The sequence below is a fragment of the Oncorhynchus gorbuscha genome, linkage group LG21 (assembly GCF_021184085.1).
Source record: "Oncorhynchus gorbuscha isolate QuinsamMale2020 ecotype Even-year linkage group LG21, OgorEven_v1.0, whole genome shotgun sequence".
NCBI classification, from domain to species: Eukaryota; Metazoa; Chordata; class Actinopteri; order Salmoniformes; family Salmonidae; genus Oncorhynchus; species Oncorhynchus gorbuscha.
In genome coordinates, this window is record NC_060193.1 from 39,811,930 (window position 1) to 39,834,059 (window position 22,130).

Sequence of the window (22,130 nt, forward strand, 5' to 3'; positions counted from 1 at the left end):
ACATTCTCGATGATGATTTGTGCCGTCTCCTTAGCGGAAGGAAGTTTAGCGAGGGAATGAAATGTGCCGCCTTAGAGAACCTATCGACAACCGTAAGAATCACAGTCTTCCCCGCAGACAAAGGCAGACCGGTGATGAAGTCTAGGGCGATGTGAGACCATGGTCGAGAAGGAATGGGGAGCGGTCTGAGACGACCGGCAGGAGGAGAGTTACCTGACTTAGTCTGCGCGCAGTCCGAACAAGCAGCCACGAAACGGCGCGTGTCACGCTCCTGAGTCGGCCACCAAAAGCGCTGGTGAATAGACGCAAGAGTGCCTCGAACACCGGGATGACCAGCTAACTTGGCAGAGTGAGCCCACTGAAGAACAGCCAAACGAGTGGAAACAGGAACGAAAAGAAGGTTACTAGGACAAGCGCGCGGCGACGCAGTGTGCGTGAGTGCTTGCTTAACCTGTCTTTCAATTCCCCAGACTGTCAACCCGACAACACGCCCATAAGGAAGAATCCCCTCGGAATCAGTAGAAGCCACAGAAGAACCAAAAAGACGGGATAAGGCATCAGGCTTGGTGTTCTTGCTACCCGGACGGTAAGAAATCACAAACTCGAAACGAGCGAAAAACAACGCCCAATGCGCTTGACGAGCATTAAGTCGTTTGGCAGAACGGATGTACTCAAGGTTCTTATGGTCTGTCCAAACGACAAAAGGAACGGTCGCCCCCTCCAACCACTGTCGCCATTCGCCTAGGGCTAAGCGGATGGCGAGCAGTTCGCGGTTACCCACATCATAGTTGCGTTCAGATGGCGACAGGCGATGAGAAAAATAAGCGCAAGGATGAACCTTATCGTCAGACTGGAAGCGCTGGGATAGAATGGCTCCCACGCCTACCTCTGAAGCGTCAACCTCGACAATGAATTGTCTAGTGACGTCAGGAGTAACGAGGATAGGAGCGGACATAAAACGTTCTTTTAGAAGATCAAAAGCTCCCTGGGCGGAACCGGACCACTTAAAACACGTCTTGACAGAAGTAAGAGCTGTGAGAGGGGCAGCAACTTGACCGAAATTACGAATGAAACGCCGATAGAAATTAGCGAAACCTAGAAAGCGCTGCAACTCGACACGTGACCTTGGAACGGGCCAATCACTGACAGCTTGGACCTTAGCGGAATCCATCTGAATGCCTTCAGCGGAAATAACGGAACCGAGAAAAGTAACGGAGGAGACATGAAAAGAGCACTTCTCAGCCTTCACGTAGAGACAATTCTCTAAAAGGCGCTGTAGAACACGTCGAACGTGCTGAACATGAATCTCGAGTGACGGTGAAAAAATCAGGATATCGTCAAGATAGACAAAAACAAAGATGTTCAGCATGTCTCTCAGAACATCATTAACTAATGCCTGAAAAACAGCTGGCGCATTGGCGAGACCAAACGGCAGAACCCGGTACTCAAAATGCCCTAACGGAGTGTTAAACGCCGTTTTCCACTCGTCCCCCTCTCTGATGCGCACGAGATGGTAAGCGTTACGAAGGTCCAACTTAGTAAAGCACCTGGCTCCCTGCAGAATCTCGAAGGCTGATGACATAAGGGGAAGCGGATAACGATTCTTAACCGTTATGTCATTCAGCCCTCGATAATCCACGCAGGGGCGCAGAGTACCGTCCTTCTTCTTAACAAAAAAAACCCCGCCCCGGCCGGAGAGGAAGAAGGCACTATGGTACCGGCGTCAAGAGACACAGACAAATAATCCTCGAGAGCCTTACGTTCGGGAGCCGACAGAGAGTATAGTCTACCCCGAGGAGGAGTGGTCCCCGGAAGGAGATCAATACTACAATCATACGACCGGTGAGGAGGAAGGGAGTTGGCTCGGGACCGACTGAAGACCGTGCGCAGATCATGATATTCCTCCGGCACTCCTGTCAAATCGCCAGGTTCCTCCTGAGAAGTGGGGACAGAAGAAACGGGAGGGATGGCAGACATTAAACACTTCACATGACAAGAAACGTTCCAGGATAGGATAGAATTACTAGACCAATTAATAGAAGGATTATGACATACTAGCCAGGGATGACCCAAAACAACAGGTGTAAAAGGTGAACGAAAAATCAAAAAAGAAATAGTCTCACTGTGGTTACCAGATACTGTGAGGGTTAAAGGTAGTGTCTCAAATCTGATACTGGGAAGATGACTACCATCTAAGGCGAACATGGGCGTTGGCTTGTCTAACTCTCTGAAAGGAATGTCATGTTTCCGAGCCCATGCTTCGTCCATGAAACAACCCTCAGCCCCAGAGTCTATCAAGGCACTGCATGTAGCACCCGAACCGGTCCAGCGTAGATGGACCGACAAAGTAGTACAGGATCTAGATGGAGAGACCTGAGTAGTAGCGCTCACCAGTAGCCCTCCGCTTACTGATGAGCTCTGGCTTTTACTGGACATGAATGAACAAAATGTCCAGCAAGTCCGCAATAGAGGCACAGGCGGTTGGTGATCCTCCGTTCCCTCTCCTTAGTCGAGATGCGAATACCTCCCAGCTGCATGGGCTCAGTCTCTGAGCCAGAGGAGGGAGATGGTTGCGATGCGGAGCAGGGAAACACCGTTGACGCGAGCTCTCTACCACGAGCCTGGTGACGAAGATCTACCCGTCGTTCTATGCGGATGGCGAGAGCAATCAAAGAGTCCACACTCGAAGGAACCTCCCGGGAGAGAATCTCATCTTTAACCACTGCGTGGAGTCCCTCCAGAAAACGAGCGAGCAGCGCCGGCTCGTTCCACTCACTAGAGGCAGCAAGAGTGCGAAACTCAATAGAGTAATCCGTTATGGATCGATCACCTTGGCATAGGGAAGCCAGGGCCCTAGAAGCCTCCCTACCAAAAACTGAACGGTCAAAAACCCGAATCATCTCCTCTTTAAAGTTCTGGTAATTGTTAGAGCAATCAGCCCTTGCCTCCCAGATAGCTGTGCCCCACTCTCGAGCCCGGCCAGTAAGGAGTGAAATGACGTAAGCAACCCGAGCTCTCTCTCTAGAGTATGTGTTGGGTTGGAGAGAGAACACAATATCACACTGGGTGAGAAAGGAGCGGCACTCCGTGGGCTGCCTGGAGTAGCAAGGTGGGTTATTAACCCTAGGTTCCGGAGGCTCGGCAGGCCAGGAAGTAACAGGTGGCACGAGACGAAGACTCTGGAACTGTCCAGAGAGGTCGGAAACCTGAGCGGCCAGGTTCTCCACGGCATGGCGAGCAGCAGACAATTCCTGCTCGTGTCTGCCGAGCATGGCTCCTTGGATCTCGACGGCAGTGTTACGAGCGTCTGTAGTCGCTGGGTCCATTCTTTGGTCGGATCCTTCTGTTATGCAGGTGAATGAGGACCCACAAGCGACTTGGCGAAAACAGAGTCTTTAATCCAGTAAAGTAAATATACAATCATAAAGCACAATTCCACTCGTAATGACGAGAACAGACTGGAGACTCGATCATGAACTGCAGGTTGCCTCGGGAAGGCACTTGAACGTAGCAGACTCAGACACCTGCTCACCACGCAGCATCTGAGGGAAACACGACACGACAGGGCAATACACAGACACAGCACGGTGAACAATAGACAAGGATCCGACAGGGCAGAAACGGAAAACAAGGGGAGAAATAGGGACTCTAATCAGGGGAAAAGATAGGGAACAGGTGTGGGAAGACTAAATGATTGATTAGGGGAATAGGAACAGCTGGGAGCAGGAACGGAGCGATAGAGAGAAGAGAGAGAGGGAGGGAGAGAGAAAGAGGGGAACAAACCTAAAAAGACCAGCAGGGGGAAAACGAACAGAGGGAAAAGCAAAATGACAAGACAATATAAGACAAAACATGACAAATGTGGCCAAGAAATGAACTTTTTGTTCGGAATACAAAGCCTTATGTTTGGGGCAAATCTAACACAACACGTCACTGAGTACCACTCTCCATATTTTCAAGCATGTTGTTGGCTCCATCATGTTATGGGTATGCTTGTCATTGCCAAGGACGTGGGAGTTTAGGATAAATATCAATTTAATAGAGCTAAGTGCAGGCAAAATCCTAGAGGTAAATCTGGTTCAGTCTGCTTTCAAACAGTCACTGGGAGACAAATTCACATTTTTTTGCAGCAAAATAACCCTAAACACAAGGCCAAATATACACTGGAGTTGCTTACCAAGACGACATTGAATGTTCCTGAGTGGCGGAGTTACAGTATTGACCTAAATCGGCTTGAAGATCTATGGCAAGACTTGTAAAAATCTGTCTAGCAAGCTATTGACAGAGCTTTGACTTAGGGGGGTGAATACTTATCTAATCAAGATATAATGGTGTTTTATTTTTCATTAATTAAAAGGGAATCAAAAAAGAATCCCACTTTGACATTAGAGTATTGTGTGTGTGTGGATCATTTACAAAACATGACCAATTAAATTAATTTGAATCCAACTTTGTAACATAACAAAATGTGTTAAAAGTAAGGAGCTGTGAATACTTTCTGAAGGCACTGTGTATTTCAAGCAATGTGACAGCTTTACACACTCATTGTTATTCTCTCAAACAGCTTCATGAGGAATGCTTTTCCAACAGTCTTGAAGGAGTTCCCACATATCCCGAACACTTGGCTACTTTTTCTTCACTCTGCGGTCCAACTCATCCTAAACCATCACACTTGGGTTGAGGTTGGGTGGTTGTGCAGGCCAGGTCATCTGATACAGCACTCCATCACTTTCCTTCTTGGTCAAATAGCCCTTACACAGCCTTGAGGTGTGTTGGGTCATTGTCCTGTTGAAAAACAAATGATAGTCCCACTAAGCGCAAACCAGATTGAATGGCGTATTGCTGCAGAATGCTGTGGTAGCCATGCTGGTTAAGTATGTTTTGAATTCAAAATGAAACCCTGATTTACCAGCATTAAAATACTCTAGATTAACTGAAGTTCTACATGGTTTGCTCAGAATTTGTTTAGAGTACCGTATACTGCCATCCACTTGGTATAAATCCATAGTAAATCCCATTACCAAATCATTAAAAAATTACCAGAGAGTGCCACTGAACTGGGGAGGCATAAGTTTACTAGGTACAGTCGATAAATTATAGTCATCCATCCTCAACAGTAGGTTAATGCATCTATTATTACGTGTTTTACTTTTCCATTTTTTTCTCAAAAAAAATTCTCTGCATTCTTGGGAAGGACCCATAAATTAGCATTTCACTGTTAGTTCACACCTGTTGTTTACGAAGCATGTGACAAATGCAAATTGATGTGATAAGAGCATCTGCCAACTGACTAAAACGTGAAATGAATGGCCTTTGGTTTAGAGAGAAAAGTGGATCTGAGTGTCTGCAATTAATAACTTGCAAGATTTTGCCTGTTCAATGTGTAAATTTATGTTTTTAATCATTAGTACTTTATGTTTTATGTTGTAAATGTGTTTTTGCATGACATTTTGTGTGTTGCTATTTTGGCCAGGTCAGAGATTTTTAATCTCAATGAGACTAATCTGGTAAAATAAGGTTAAAATTTTAAACATTAAAATAAAGATCAGCCTAAGATTGACCTCTAATCAGGCTGCTTTATCAGGTTCCAATGCTGGCTGATTGATAGGCCTGCTAATATAACCATGCATGTAGCTGTGTTCACCTCTCACTTTCTTTTGTTAGTTGATAAACGGGTGTGCGTGGGCCTAAAGTGAAAGCTATATTGTATAGTCGACTGAGATAAGATTGACAAATGAGCCTTTACCTTACTTTTGTCATACTCACAGGGCCAGGTGAGTCTCACCCAACTCTCACATTAGTTTTCCTTTCATACTGTTGACCGTGTCAACTGACACCACAAGACATTGTATTTCAAGGCGTTTAGACACATGAAAATGCATTCTATTGTGTTGTGGGATGGTCATGCTGCCATGTTATCTGCACAATCCACACGCTAAACAGGAAAGTGCACATGCAGTTACATAACCCTCTCTGCTGTAATCTTTTCCCAGGTGGTGAAAGGTGGTGTGGTTCTAAGTAGTTTTCAGAGGGCCAGACCGTCACTGCAACAGAGTACATATTAAACTGGAGACAGAGTTTCAATTACATTTTGGCACAATACTTTTTATTTATTTTGATTTCACCTTTATTTAACCAGGTAGGCTAGTTGAGAACAAGTTCTCATTTGCAACTGCGACCTGGCCAAGATAAAGTGTAGCAATTCGACACATACAACAACACAGAGTTACACATGGAATAAAAAAAACATACAGTCAACAAAACAGTAGAACAAAAGAAAACAAAAAGTCTATATACAGTGAGTGCATCATACTACAGTGCCTTCAGAAGGTATTCACACCAATTTACTTTTTCCACATTTTGTTGTGTTACACCCTGAATTTAAAATAGATTACATTCAGATTTTGTGTCACTGATCTACACACAATACCCCATAATGTCAAAGTGGAATTTTTGTATTTTGATTATTTTGCAAATTAATACAAATCTGGAAAGATGTAATGTCTTGAGTCAAGTATATAAACCCTTTTGTTATTGCAAACCTAAATACGTTCAGGAGTAGAAAAAAGTGCTTAATAAGTGTCATAATAAGTTGCATGGACTCACTCTGTGTGCAATAATAGCGGTTAACATGCTTTTTGAATGACTACCCGATCTCTGCACCACACACACACAATTATGTTATGTCCCTCAGTCTAGTATTGAATTTCAAGCAGAGATTCAACCACAAAGACCAGGGAGGTTTTCCCATGCCTTGCAAAGAAGGGAACCATTTGGTAGATGGGTAAAAATTTAAGAAAGCGTTTCCCTTTGAGCATGCTGAAGTAATCAATTACGCTTTGGATGGTGTATCAATACACTCAGTCGCTACAAAGACGCAGGCGTCCTTCCTAACTCGTTTGCCGGAGAGGAAGGAAACCGCTCAGGGATTTTACCATGAGGCCAATGGTGATTTTAAACAGTTTCAGTTTAATGACTGATAGGAGAAAACTGAGGATGAATCAACAACATTGTAGTTACTCCACAATACTAACATAAATAGATTACAAAGAAGGAAGCTTGTCCAGACTAAAAAGATTCCAAAACTTGCAACCTGTTTGCAATAAGGCACTAAAGTAATACGGAAAATAATGTGGCCAAGAAATTAACTTTTTTGTCCTGAATACAAAGCCTTATGTTTGGGGCAAATCTAACACAACACATCACTACATCATGTTATGGGTATGCTTGGCATTGGCAAGGACGTGGGAGTTTAGGATAAATATCAATTTAATAGAGCTAAGCGCAGGCAAAATCCTAGAGGTCAATCTGGTTCAGTCTGCTATCAAACAGTCACTGGGAGACAAATTCAACTTCTTTCTTCACTTTTTTTGCAGCAAAATAACACAAAACACAAGGCCAAATATACACTGGAGTTGCTTACCAAGACGACATTGAATGTTCCTGAGTGGCAATTTTGACCTAAATCGGCTTGAAGATCTATGGCAAGACTTGTAAAAATCTGTCTAGCAAGCTATTGACAGAGCTTTGACTCAGGAGGTTGAATACTTATATAATCAATATATAATGGTGTTTTATTTTTCATTAATTAAAAGGAAAAAAAAAATTCTAATCCCACTTTGACATTACAGAGCATTGTGTGTGTAACGATTTCTGTTGGTGAAAGGAGAGGAGTACCAAAGTGCAGCGTGGTACATATCCATAATACTTTTAATTAAGAATGAATACACAAACAAAAACAACAAAATGATAAACAAACAGTTTTGACAGGTGCCACAAACACTAACCAGAAAATAATCGCCCACAACTCAAAATGGGAAAACAGGCTACCTAAATATGGCTCTCAATCAGAGACAACGATAGACAGCTGCCTCTGATTGAGAACCATACCAGGCCAAACACATAGAAAAAGAAAACCTAGAACTACAACATAGAATGCCCACCCACATCACACTTTGACCAAACTAAAAATAGAAACCTACACAACAATCTACGGTCAGGGCGTGACATTTACAAAAAATGACCAATTAATTTAATTATTTATCCAACTATATAACATAACAAATTGTGTAAAATGTAAGAGCTGTGAACACTTTCTGAAGGCACTGTGTATTTCAAGCAATGTGACAGCTTTACACAATCATTGGCATTCTCTCAAACAGCTTCATGAGGAATGCTTTTCCAACAGTCTTGAAGGAATTCCCACATATGCCAAGCACTTGTTGGCTACTTTTTCTTCACTCTGCGGTCCAACTCATCTCAAACCGTCTCACTTGGGTTGAAGTCGGGTGGTTGTGCAGGCCAGGTCATCTGATGTAGCACTCCATCACTCTCCTTCTTTGTCAAATAGCCCTTTCACAGCCTTGAGGTGTGTTGGGTCCTGTTGAAAACAAAACCAGATGGGATGGCGTACCGCTGCAGAATGCTGTGGTAGCCATGCTGGTTAAGTGTGCCTTGAATTCCAAATAAATCACTGATTTACCAGCAAAATCACCCCCAAACTATCACACCTTCTCCTCCATGCTTCATGGTGGGAACCACACAACCGTTCACCTACTCTGCATTACACAAAGACACAGTGATTGGAACCAAAAATCTCAAATTTGGCCTCATCAGACCACAGGACAGATTTCTACCAGTATAATGTCTATTGCTAGTGTTTCTTGGCCCAAGAAAGTCTCTTATTATTATTGGTGTCCTTTAGAAGTGGTTTCTTTGTAGTAATTTGACCATTAAGGCCTGATTCACACAGTCTCTGAACTGTCAATGTTCAGATGTGTCCGTTACTTGAACTTTGTGAAGTGTTTATGTGGACTGCAATCTGAGGTGCAGCCCACATGAACATATCCTCTGCAACAGATGTAACTCTGGGTCTTCCTTTCCTGAGAGACAGTTTCATCATAACACTTGATGGTTTTTGAAACTACACTTTAAGAAACTTTCAAAGTTCTTGAAATTTTCCACATTGACTGACCTTCATGTCTTAAAGTAATGATTTACTGTCGTTGCTCTTTGCATATTTGAGCTGTTCTTGCCATAGTATGGACTTTTAGAAAATAAAGTACTTTTCTGTATACCACTCCTACCTTGTCACAACACATCTGATTGGCTCAAACACATTAGGAAGGAAATAATATTCCACAAATTAACTTTTAACAAGGCACACCTGTTAATTGAAATGCATTCCAGGTGACTACCTCATGGAGCTTATTGAGAGAATGCCGACAGTGTGCAAAGCTGTCATCAAGGCAAAGGGTGACTACTTTGAAGAATCTCAAATATAAAATATATTTTGATTTGTTTAATACATTTTTGGTTACTACATGAAAATTTCATAGTTTTGATGTTTTCACTATTAATCAACAATTTAGAAAATAGTACAAATATAGAAAAATCCTGGAATGAGTAGGTGTGTCCAAAGTTTTGACTGGTACTAAATACAGCGTTGATGTCTTCTTGTTATTTTTGTCAAATAGCTATAATAAAATGTATTTGAACTCCCAGTGTCAGTTATTGCTAATGTCTTCCTTCACATTGTCATACACATGTAGTTTAATTATGTATGTATGGATATTGAAAAATAGTGAGGAATTGAAATGTGACACCTGAAAGATGTGTATTTGTATTTGTATTTATAATGGATCCCCATTAGCTGCTGCCAAAGCAGCAGCTACTCTTCCTGGGGTCCAGCGAATTAAGGCAGTTTATACAATTTTAAAACATTGCAATACATTCACAGATTTCACAACACTCTGTGTGCCCTCAGGCCCCTACTCCACCACTACCACATATCTACAGTACTAAATCCATGTGTTGCAATGCCTGATAGTGTCTGATATTCCATTTATGTCTGTAACCCATTCACTCATGTAACTTTAAAGGGGAAAACAGAAGTTGCTACATCCATTTTAGGTCTTAAAAATGTATAATATGTACCTATAGATATTTGAAGAATATAACTTTTTTATAAATGCCTCGAGCTTAGTTTAACTATCGTACCCCACCAGAACCCAAAATATAAGCTTGTTTTACGCCAATGATTTTAAACAAACCCTGTTTTGCCTCAAAACATAGTTACAACTATAATGATTATATCATATATAGATGGTAAGTCCTTGCATCCAAAGCTCTGTCTGAATTTGAGAGTGATTACATTTCTCCAGCCCCATCCATCAGCTTTTTACCCAAACAGTGGCATGGAGAACGCTTTGTTATTGTTTCAACTGCTGATTGGTCCATTAAAGGAGGCGTGACTCCTGAGAATGGACAGACACATACTCAGTCATTTACTCATGGCCAATTCAAGTTATTACATGCATTTTATTCGGAATTGTCGGTTATTTTATTTGGAAGAGTAGTCCCTGTGACGCTGTATGGGGGAAAAACCTCTAAAGCTGCCCTGATTTTACACATTAGTGGAAAGACTATAGTGTGACTGCCTAGTCATAGAGCAGGGAATAATCATTCAAAACCTGCCCCAATACAGTGGCAATAACGCTATCACAACAGCCGTCCAGCCATAAATATGAAGTTAATGTCTGATTTTATTGTTTAATGGGGGGTAAAACAACTGATACGGGAGGAAAATGTGTACTTTACCAGAATAGTTTTCTTGTTAAATTATCTACTGAGCCAAAGGGTTGATGTTGGTTGAGTCAAGGTCACTGTCTGTCCTTTTGATCCTCGCCTTGCATTCCTTTGAAACTCTTTTGTAATGGATGTTTAGCTTGTTACTGAGTCAACACCACACACTCTTGAAGCTTCATGGCCACATAATGAGCTGTGTTTGTGAAAAGATCCATTGATACCCAGAGATAGTTTTGCCGCTTGGACCCAGAACCGAGATGAAGCTTTTTAAGCCAGACATAATTGTCAATGGAAAAATTCATATTCTAGTCCTATGCTTAAACTGGGTCCAGGAAACAGCCCCACAATGTCTGTGGCTCCTACTGTCATCTTGAAAATAATTGAGTTGGGACAAATCTTCAAAAATGTGTGCCTTGCTAGCAGGTGTATTCATCAAATGCATTTTGCATGATGATTGTAGAGGTAAACAGCCTAGAGAGGTTACTGCAACATTCCAGTGGCAGTCCTATGAATGAAACTTCCTCACAGTCCAAACACATGTTTGGCAGTCTACCAGTCAAATATTAGGTGTTCTGTTCTTTGTCATAATCATCAAAGTTTAATATTCAATGTAAAAATGGTAGACAATAGAATATAATAGAAATCTTATGAAACAACCAATGATATAATAACTGTGAGAGGTTCTTATATGGGTTCAGCTTTATCAAACAGAACAAATTTGTCTTGTTTCCTATTGGTCAGATTATATTTGGTCCAGTGGCAGCATTTTTGCGATTGGACTGAAATTCAAGCCTGCGGAATAATAATTATCAATCATAGAGTATCTCGGCCAATGGCTTATTATTGAGTTGAGCAGCGTCTTTCAGCCACACTGTGTGCTGCTCTCGCATATAGAAACAAAGGCTGATCAAGGACATAAAAAAATGCTGGCTTTGTAAACTGTGCTATATGTATCTGTAACTTACTTCATGCATGTAATACTCATATTTTACTCTGCTCTCTTTAGTGGACCTTGATGGTATTTGGTGGTTTAGCTAGATGCTGGTGTTGAAGGTTGCTGAAATGTACACGTGGGCGTGGAGCCATCCTGCTTTAAGAATGAGGAGAACAGCATGTATTATTCATACATCCTCGTCACACATCTCATCCGATTGAGTTGTTTTATGGCTAAAGGTGGGGGTAAGGGACAGCTGTCCACAGGGAGGGGAACAGGGGATACAATACGTGGCACAGAGAAGCTTTCTGGGTATTGTTGACACACCTTTTTTGATCCCACTTGTCTGCCTTCTGTTTGTTCGTGATGGGTGAGCATACAATATCCATCTTATGCTTTGTCAAATACGCTTTGTCAAATACGATTACGTTTTGTCAAATACTTTTCAGGATCCCTGCATTAAAAGTGGTTCTTTAAAGAACCCTGCCTTCAAATCAAATCGCATTGGTCACATGCGCCGAATTCAACAGGTGTAGACGTTACAGTGAAATGCTTACTTACAAGCCCTTAACCAACAATGCAGTTTTAAGAAAATACCAACAACAAAAAAGTAAGAAATAAGAATAACAAATAATTAAAGAGCAGATAAGAATAGTTGGAGTAGCAGTGGTGTTGGCTGTAGTGTTGTCCTGCTATCCTCCTATCTTAACTCACTATGGTCGTTGTTCTCCTGCCAGGATATGAACTTGATTGACATCCTGTGGAGGCAGGACATTGACCTAGGTGCCGAGCGGGAGGTGTTTGACCTGAGCCTGCGGCAGAAGGAGGATGAGCTGCGCAGGCAGAGGGAACTGGAGGAGAAGAATAGGCTGCACCTGCTGAGGGAGCAGGATAAGGCCTTGCTCGAACAGCTGGAGCTGGACGAGGAGACTGGAGAGTTCATGCCCTGCCTGCTACCCAGTGAACCAGAGCTGCCCAAGACAGAGGGAAACCAGGTATCTGTCTGTCTGTCTGTCTGTCTGTCTGTCTGTCTGTCTGTCTGTCTGTCTGTCTGTCTGTCTGTCTGTCTGTCTGTCTGTCTGTCTGTCTGTCTGTCTGTCTGTCTGTCTGTCTGTCTGTCTGTCTGTCTGTCTGTCTGTCTGTCTGTCTGTCTGTCTGTCTGTCTGTCTGTCTGTCTGTCTGTCTGTCTGTCTGTCTGTCTGTCTGTCTGTCTGTCTGTCTGTCTGTCACACCAGAGAGTGGTCCCCCTCTGGAATAGAATAGAAAAGAGTAACGAGATTAGAATTTATGCTAGGGAAATGTAGGTGTTCTGTGTCTTGTTTTTTAAAATATTTATTTTGAGGGTGGTATACAAAAGTATCTATATCCACAGTAAAACAAGTCCTATATCAACAAAACCTGAAAGGCCGCTCAGCAAGGAAGAAGCCACTGCTCCAAAACCACCAAAAAAAGCAAGACTATGGTTTGCAACTGCTCATGGGGACAAAGATCGTACTTTTTGGAGAAATATCTTCTGATCTGATGAAACAAAAAAATAATTGTTTGGCCGTAATACCATCGTTATGTTTGGAGGAAAAAGGGGAGGCTTGCAAGCCGAAGAACATCCTCTCAACAGTGAAGCACGGGGGTGGAAGCATCATGTTGTGGGGTTGCTTTGCTGCAGGAGGCTTTTGCTCAACCCTATAGAACATTTGTGGGCAGAACTGAAAAAGCGTGTGTGAGCAAGGAGGCCTACAAATCTGACTCAGTTTCACCAGTTCTGTCAGGAGGAATAGGCCGAAATTCACCAAACATATTGTGGGAAGCTTGTGGAAGGCTACCCAAAATGTTTGACCCAAGTTAAACAATTTAAAGGCAATGCTCCCAAATACTAATTGAGTGTATGTAAACTTCTGACCCACTGGGAATGTGATGAAAGAAATAAAATCTTAAATAAATCATTCTCTCTTACTATTACGTATTTTGACATTTCACATTCTTAAAATAAAGTGGTGATCCTAACTGACCTAAAACAGGGAATGTTAAAGGGATTAAATGTCAGGAATTGTGAAAACCCGATTTCAACGGTTAATTATGTTAAAAAATAATTCAAATAACTTTATCGCTCATACAGCCAGTAATTTATATCTGTGTGTCTGTTTTTGTAGAACACCATTTTTTCCAGAGTGGATGGGGATGCACTTTCATTTGATGAGTGCATGCAGCTTCTCGCAGAGACATTCCCTTTCGTAGAACCCATTGAGGTAAGAGAATACACTACCAATACCTACAAACCAGAAAACATCATTCCAATCTGTTTCTCCTCTTATCAATGCATCCCCTCTAATTTCCAGTATGTGTCTGTGTATTATAGCTCCCCCATCCTCCTCCTGCACATATCATGCCCTCCCCTTCCATTGGTAACAGTAGGCCAGATATGTTGATCTCCCAGCAGTCACCTGTGGCCCAGAACCCCATGCTCTCTGCTCTGCTGGCCCCCCATAAGGCTCCCACTGCTGTGCCTGCGTCTCTGGAACCAGCCCCTGTGGATGTGGAGCAGGCCTGGATGGAGCTGCTCTCCCTGCCTGAGCTCCAGGTAGGTATGGCACAACGGAACAATTCATAAGGCCACAACAAGCCCTGTTCAGCTAGGTAATGGACACCTAACAACGAGTGGCTGCTGCAGTAGGGTGTGCGAGGACACAGAACAAGCACGCCTTTGTTAGAACAAATTTGAAAAGTAGACTTCCTGATAATTCTCTTTTATTTATGTCCTTTTCTGTTGGCATGATCTTTCTCAAACAGGTATTATTGTGCATCACACAAAATATACGTATAGGCCTAAATGCAGGAAAATACATTAGCCAACTGAGTTTCTATGTTCTGAAATAGCACGCACATTAGAACTCATTGAACTCAAGTCCAGGAACGTTTACAAGCCAAACAAGCCTTCTTGGAATGATGAGTTAAGGGACCTATGATCTGTACACCGCAAGGCTGAGCACTTATTTCTACAGTGTAAAGATAGGAATACAAGATAACATTTTAGAAAGGATTTTAAGAAAAAACAGCATGTGTTTGATTAAAAACTGAGCCTATTCAAACAGAGATATCAGAGAGGGCAGGTATTACACCTTGAGGAGAAACAGACAATAAATTCTCAACAGTTCTGGAACCAAATAAGTTAGGACCAAAACGACATAAGAAAATTCCAATGGAAGTCAGTGAAGAGCAGTGGGGCTGAAGTTCGATATTACACAGGTACTTAATGAGTGGGAGAAGGGGTTTGCAAGTTTGTTCTCAGGTAATGAAAATGTGGCATATTTTGAGGAAGAATTTTATAAAGACCCATGTTCCCTGAAAACTAAACTGGGAAATGGCAGGTAGCGGCAGCAGGTAGCCTAGTGGTTAGAGCATTGGACTAGTAACCCGAAAGGTTTTAATATCGAATCCCCGAGCTGGCAAGGTAAAAATCTGTCGTTCTGCCCCTGAACAAGGCAGCTAACCCACTGTTCTTAGGCCGTAATTGAAAATAGGAATTTGTTCTTAACTGACTTGCCTAGTTAAATAAAGGAAGAAAAACACAACAACAAAAAAACACAACGTCAAACTCAGAACCCTCTTATATACTGTATTGAAATGTCAGAATGATAGTAGAGAGAATAATTTACTTCAGCTTTCATTTCTTTCATCACATTCCCAGTGGGTCAGAAGTTTACAAACACTATATTAGTATTTGGTATCATTGCCTTTGAATTGTTTAACTTGGGCCAAATGTTCCAGGTAGCCTTCCAGAAGCTTCCCACAATTAGTTGGGTATAACTGGTGTAATGTGAGTCAGGTTTCTGGGCCTCCTTGCTCGCACATGCTTTTTCAGTTCTGCCCACACATGTTCTATAGAATTGAGGTCAGGGCTTTGTGATGGCCACTCCAATACCTTGACTTTGTTGTCCTTAAGCCATTTTGCCACAACTTTGAAAGTATGCTTGAGGTCATTGTTCATTTGGAAGACCCATTTGCAACCAAGCTTTAACTTCCTGACTGAATTCTTGAGATGTTGTTCAATATATCCACATAATTTTCCGTCCTCTTGATGATCTATTTTGTGAAGTGCACCAGTCCCTCCTGCAGCAAAGCACCCCCAGAACATGATGCTGCCATCCCCGGTGCTTCACGGTTGGGATGGTGTTCCTCAGCTTGCAAGCCTCACTCTTTTTCCTCCAAACATGACAATGGTCATTATGGCCAAACATTTCTATTTTTGTTTCATCAGACCAGAGGAAATTTCTCCAAAAAGTACAATCTTTGTCCCCATGTGCAGTTGCAAACTGTAATCTGGCTTTTTTATGGCGGTTTTGGAGCAGTGGCTTCATTGAGTGACCTTTCAGGTTATGTCGATATAGGACTCGTTTTACTGTGGATATAGATACTTTTGTACCTGTTTCCTCAAGCATCTTCACAGGGTCCTTTGCTGTTGTTCTGGGATTGATTTGCACTTTTTGCACCAAAGTATGTCCATCTCTTGGAGACAGAATGCGTCTCCTCCCTGAGCGGTATGGCGGCTGCGTGGTCCTATGGTGTTTATATTTGCGTACTATTGTTTGTGTAGATGAACGTGGTACATTCAGGTGTTTGGAAATTGCTCCCAAGGATGAACCAGACTTGTGGAGGACTACAATTTTTTTCTGAGGTCTTGGCTGATTCCTTTTGATTTCCCATGATGTCAAGCAGAGGCATTTTAACATTAACATTTAAGTAATTTAGCAGACGCTCTTATCCAGAGCGACTTACAAATTGGTGCATTCACCTTATGACATCCAGTGGAACAGCCACTTTACAATAGTGCAACTAAATCTTTTAAGGGAGGGGGGGTGAGAAGGATACTTGATCCTATCCTAGGTATTCCTTAAAGAGGTGGGGTTTCAGGTGTCTCTGGAAGGTGGTGATTGACTCCGCTGTCCTGGCGTCGTGAGGGAGTTTGTTCCACCATTGGGGGGCCAGAGCAGCGAACAGTTTTGACTGGGCTGAGCGGGAACTGTACTTCCTCAGTGGTAGGGAGGCGAGCAGGCCTGAGGTGGATGAACGCAGTGCCCTTGTTATGAAGGTAGTCCTTGAAATACATCCACAGCTACACCTCCAATTGACTGAAATGATGTCGCTTCTAAAGCATGACATCATTTTCTGGAATTTCCCAAGCTGTTTAAAGGCACATTCAACTTATTGTACGTAAACTTCTGACCCACTTGAATTGTGATACAGTGAATTATAAGTGAAATAATCTGTTTGTTGGAAAAATTACTTGTGTCATGCACAAATTAGATGTTCAAACCGACTTGCCAAAACGACAGTTTGTTGACAAGAAATTTGTGGAGTGGTTGAAAAACAAGTTTTAATGACTCCAACCTAAGTGCATGTAAACTTCCGACTTCAACTGTAACCCGTACCTAAATGAGGAGTTGTCCGTGGCAGAAGTTAAGAAGGCGATTGACACAGCAAAAAATGGGAAAGCATTTGGCATTGATGAACTTCTTAATGAAGTCTTAAAATCCTCTAAATTAACTTAAGTTCTACATGGTTTGCTTTGAATTTGTTTCGAGTACAGTGTACCTCCATCCACTTGGAATAAGTCCATAGTAAATCCCATTACCAAATCATAAAAAAACGTGTTTTCCTTTTCTATTTTTTCTCCAAAAACAAATCTCTGCATTGTTGGGAAGGACCCATAAGTTAGCTGTTAGTCCACACCTGTTGTTTACGAAGCATGTGACAAATACAAATTGATTTGATAAAAGCATCTGCCAACTGACTAAAATGTGAAATAAATGGCCTCTAGTTCAGAGAGAGAAGTTAATCTGAGTGTCTGCAATTAACTTGCAAGATCTTGCATGCTCAATGATGTTCAGTGCCACTGAACTGGAGAGGTATAAGTTTACTAGGTACGATCTATAAATTATATTAATCCATCCTCAACAGTAGGTTAATGACCTTTTTGGAAGATCAAAACATTATGGTGGAAAAACAAAATAGTTTTCGTAAATCCAGAGACTGTATCGATCATATCTACTCAGTGTGTACAATAGCCAGTATACAAACATGAAGAACACCTTCCTAATTGTGAGTTGCACCCGCCCTTTTGCCCTCAGCACAGCCTCAATGCATCGGGGCATGGACTCTACAAGATGTTGAAAGCGTTCCACAGGGATGCTGGCCCATGTTGTGTCAAGTTGGCTGAATGTCAACTGGCGATTTGACAAATAGAAAATGTCATTCATTCATTAATTGTATTAATTCACTCTGTGATCAAGTTTCACTGAATAGTGTTTTCATACTTGCTATGGAGCTGTATATAGTTCCACCACGGGATAGCATGTATCCAAATATAAAGCTTTTTCAGCCATGACTGTACATAGTCTTGAACTACAATGGCAATGCTATCCAATTTTAGATAGTCATTTTACCCATTGTTTATAAGGGTTGCCCACTAGAGATTACAAGTCTTTTGTTTTTCACTATGATAATGAAGACATGAAATTAACAGTCTCACCTTTCAATAAAATATTTTACAATGTATATAGATGTACAATGTATACAATGTACAATGTATATAATGTATCAGTATACACTGACTGTTTTCTAATTCTTTGTTTTCCTCTTATTGTCAACAGCAGAACTTAAAAATGCAAGTGTCAGATATCCTGGATCAGAATGGCTATACCAGCACAAGCATGCCCCTAGAGGTGCAGGACCCTAACTACAGCTTCTACTTGCCTGAGCTCCCAGGCTTGGTCACAAACATTGATACGACACCACCTGTCCTACTCATCAACAACTTCAAAGGGATGGTTCCCCCTGACAACCTCAACGAAATGACTCTGAAACCCCCAGAGCTCAACACAACCTACACCTACACCACAGACAGCCTCTGTAAGCTGTTCTACACTGACCACTCAAACACAAAACCAAGCTCCCCCATGTTATCCTTTACTTCCAATGAGGCGGAGAAGGAGGTGAGACACAAACCACTGGAACCGTCAGAAATACATGTCCCCCAATTTTCCCTGACAGATGGACACAGGACTGCTACAGAGTTCCCTGACTCTGACTCCGGTCTGTCAATGGACAATGTCAGCTCGCCTATGAAATCCCATCAGGACGATAGTTCTATGGAATACAGCGACTCAGACCTGGAGGAGATGGACAGCAACCGGTCTGAGTACAGAGAGATGTTCTCACTGTCTCTCCATGGAGAGGAACAACAGTCCTCCCCTTTCAACACTGGTCCAGTATCCCGTTTTCCGGCAGAAAGCCTACCCTACCCAAAGAGTGAGCTCATAGAGGGCAACGGCCATAACCAGCGCCCATTCACCAAAGACAAGTCGAGAAGACACTCTGCGGGCTGCCAGTCCCGTCTGTCCAGAGACGAACAGCGGGCCAAGGCCCTGGGGATCCCCTTTGCTGTGGAGCTCATTATCAACCTGCCCGTGGACGACTTCAATGAGCTCATGTCCAAGCACCAGCTTAACGAGGTCCAGCTGGTCCTGATCCGAGACATCCGCCGACGGGGAAAGAACAAGGTGGCAGCCCAGAACTGCCGCAAGCGCAAGATGGAGAGCATCTCAGGCCTGGAGGGGGAGCTTGAAGCACTGTGCGAGAAGAAGGTGCACTTACTCAGGGTGAGTGCCCAGAGGAAAGGCAGTCTGAAGGAGCTAAAGGAGCAGCTGGGGAGTCTGTACCTGGAGGTGTTCAGTCGTCTGAGAGATGAGGAGGGGAAGCCCTACTCTCCCAGTGATTACTCTCTCCAGCAGACCTCCGATGGCAGCATGTTCCTTGTGCCTCGTGTTAAAAAGACACTCAAGGGTGAAGACGAATAGTCTCTTCCATTGAACTGTTTTCATTACTTTTGTTCATACCTACTCTAAAAGACTACCATGCTCAAAGTTATATGCTAGACTATCAAAATGATATATATTGCTTAAGGAGTAGTGAAACAGGAGTGTTATTTTACTTAATTCCACTTGGTTAATGCAATAATATTGTCAATGTTGAAATCTCTCCTTATTTTGTACCGCAATGCTTTTTTTTGTTCCTGTAATCATAGCTATGCAAATAGATTTCTACCCTATTTGCAATTGAGACATGATGACATGTGTGTATGTACAGTTGAAGTCGGAAGTTTACATACACTTAGGTTGGAGTCATTAAAACTCATTTTTCAACCACTCCACGAATTTCTTGTGAACAAACTATCGTTTTGGGAAGTCAGTTAGGACATCTACTTTGTGAATGATGCAGGTAATTTTTCCTAAAATTGTTTACAGACAGATGATTTAAATTATAATTCACTGTATCACTATTCCAGTGGGCCAGAAGTTTACATACTCTAAATTGACTGTGCCTTTAAACAACTTGGAAAATTCCAGAAAATTATGTCATGGCTTTAGAAGCTTCTGATAGGATAATTTACATCATTTGAATCAATTTGAGGTGTACATGTGGATGTATTTCAAGGCCTACCTTCAAACTCGCTGCCTATTTCCTTGACATCAGGGGAAAATCAAAAGAAATCAGCCAAGTCTGGTTTATCCTTGGGAGCAATTTCCAAACACCTGAAGGTACCACGTTCATCTGCACAAACAATAGTATGCAAGTATAAACACCATGGGACCACGCAGCCGTCATACCACTCAGGAAGGAGACGCATATTGTCTCCTAGAGATGAACGTATTTTGGTGTGAAAAGTACAAATCAATCCCAGGACAACAGCAAAGGACCTTTTGAAGATGCTTGAGGAAACAGGTGCTAAAGTATCTATATCCACAGTAAAATGAGTCCTATATTGACATAACCTGAAAGGCCACTCAGCAAGGAAGAAGCCACTGCTCCAAATACGCCATTACAAATACAGACTAAAGTTTGCAACTGCACATGGGGACAAAGACTGTACTTTTTGGAGAAATGTCCTCTGGTCTGAAACAAAAATAGAACTGTTTGGCCATAATTAACCATCGTCATGTTTGGAGGAAAAAGGGTGAGGCTTGCAAGCCGAGGAACACCATCCCAACCATGAAGCATGGGGGTGGCAGCATGATGTTGTGGGGGTACTTTGCTGCAGGAGGGACTAGTGCACTTCAGAAAATAGATGGAACCGTGAGGATGGAAAATTAGATGGATATATTGAAGCTACATCTCAAGACATCAATCAGGAAGTTAAAGCTTGGTCGCAAATGCGCCTTCCAAATTAACAATGACCCTAAGCATACTTCCAAAGTTGTGGCAAAATGGCTTAAGGACAACAAAGTCAAGGTATTGGAGTGGCCATCACAAAGCCCTGACCACAATCCCATGGAAAATGTGTGGACAGAACTGAAAAAGCATGTGCGAGCAAGGAGGCCTACACAACCTGACTCAGTTACACCAGCTACTATTTAATGAATCTGCCAGTTGAGGACTTGTGAGGCATCTGTTTCTCAAACTAGAGACTCTAATGTACTTGTCCTTTTGCTCAGTTGTGCACCGGGGCCTCTCATTACTCTTTCTATTCTGGTTAGAGTCAGTTTGCGCTGTTCTGATGAAGGGGATTAGTACACCGCTTTGTAGTTGATCTTCAGTTTCTTGGCAATTTCTCGCATGGAATAGCCTTCATTTCATAGAACAAGAATAGACTGACGAGTTTCAGAAGAAAGTCTTTGTTTCTGGCAAATTTTGAGCCTGTAATCAAACCCACAAATGCTGATGCTCCAGATACTCAACTAGTCTAAAGAAGGCCAGTTATATTGCTTCTTTAATCAGGACGACAGTTTTCATAATTGAAAAAGGGTTTTCTAATGATGAGTTAGCCTTTTAAAATTTAAACTTGGATTAGCTAACACCGCGTGCACAGGAGTGATGGTTGCTGATAATGGGCCTCTGTACGCCTTTGTAGATATTCCATTAAAAAATCAGCCGTATCTAGCTACAATAGTCATTTACAACATTAACAATGTCTACACTGTATTTCTGATCAATTTTATGTTATTTTAATAGACAAAAAATAGCTTTTCTTTCAAAAACAATCACATTTCTAAGTGACCCCAACATTTTGAATAGTAGTGTACATAGTATTGGTAACCATCTATACGCAATATTAAAATAAACATTTGAAGTGTAGACTAAATTGCACATTTTAATTAAATCCAAATTCTGCTTCCTGTAAGGCATGTTCAATTCAAATTTGATTCAAATTCAAGAGTGTAATTGAAATTCAAGAGTAATTCGTAACTAAATTCTGAATCGACCCCAACCTTGCTAACTAGGTAACTACCCCATGTTCTTGAAGTATACAACAGATAAAAATGACAGGGGTGTTTTCATGTAAGGCGTTGTTGATATTTGTGCAAATAAAGGTTGAAAGATCATCTCCACACCATTTCTATTGTTCTCCTCCTTTCATGTCTAAGTGGAGGTTCATTACCCTTACAGAAAAACAGGTTCTGGCAAACAGTTGTGGCAAACCTTTGGCCAATTCACCATAAATGTGTGACAAGCTCATATTTTCACATGCAAATTCGTTTTGTCGCAAACTGTTGTGGTGAATTTGCAGAACTTTCTGTTTGCTGCAAAGTATGAATATGCACATTTAGACCAGGTGTGT

At 42.0% G+C, this 22,130-nt stretch overlaps 1 protein-coding gene across 6 annotated transcripts in view; it reads left to right on the top strand.

The window, feature by feature from the left end:
* The window catches only part of LOC124008776 (nuclear factor erythroid 2-related factor 2-like), a 40,900-nt gene extending 21,181 nt beyond the window's left edge, over positions 1-19,719 (top strand). The window contains exons 2-5 of one of the 6 annotated variants that reach the window (XM_046320313.1): positions 12,259-12,516; positions 13,669-13,764; positions 13,875-14,096; positions 18,169-19,719. In XM_046320313.1, the coding sequence (XP_046176269.1) occupies positions 12,259-12,516; positions 13,669-13,764; positions 13,875-14,096; positions 18,169-19,371 (1,779 nt within the window). In that variant the 3' untranslated portion in view covers positions 19,372-19,719. Of the gene's footprint in view, positions 1-12,258; positions 12,517-13,668; positions 13,765-13,874; positions 14,097-18,165 lie in introns of all 6 variants that reach the window. The other 5 variants (XM_046320314.1, XM_046320315.1, XM_046320316.1 and 2 more) reach the window with 5 other exon arrangements.
* The last annotated feature ends 2,411 nt before the right edge of the window (positions 19,720-22,130 follow it).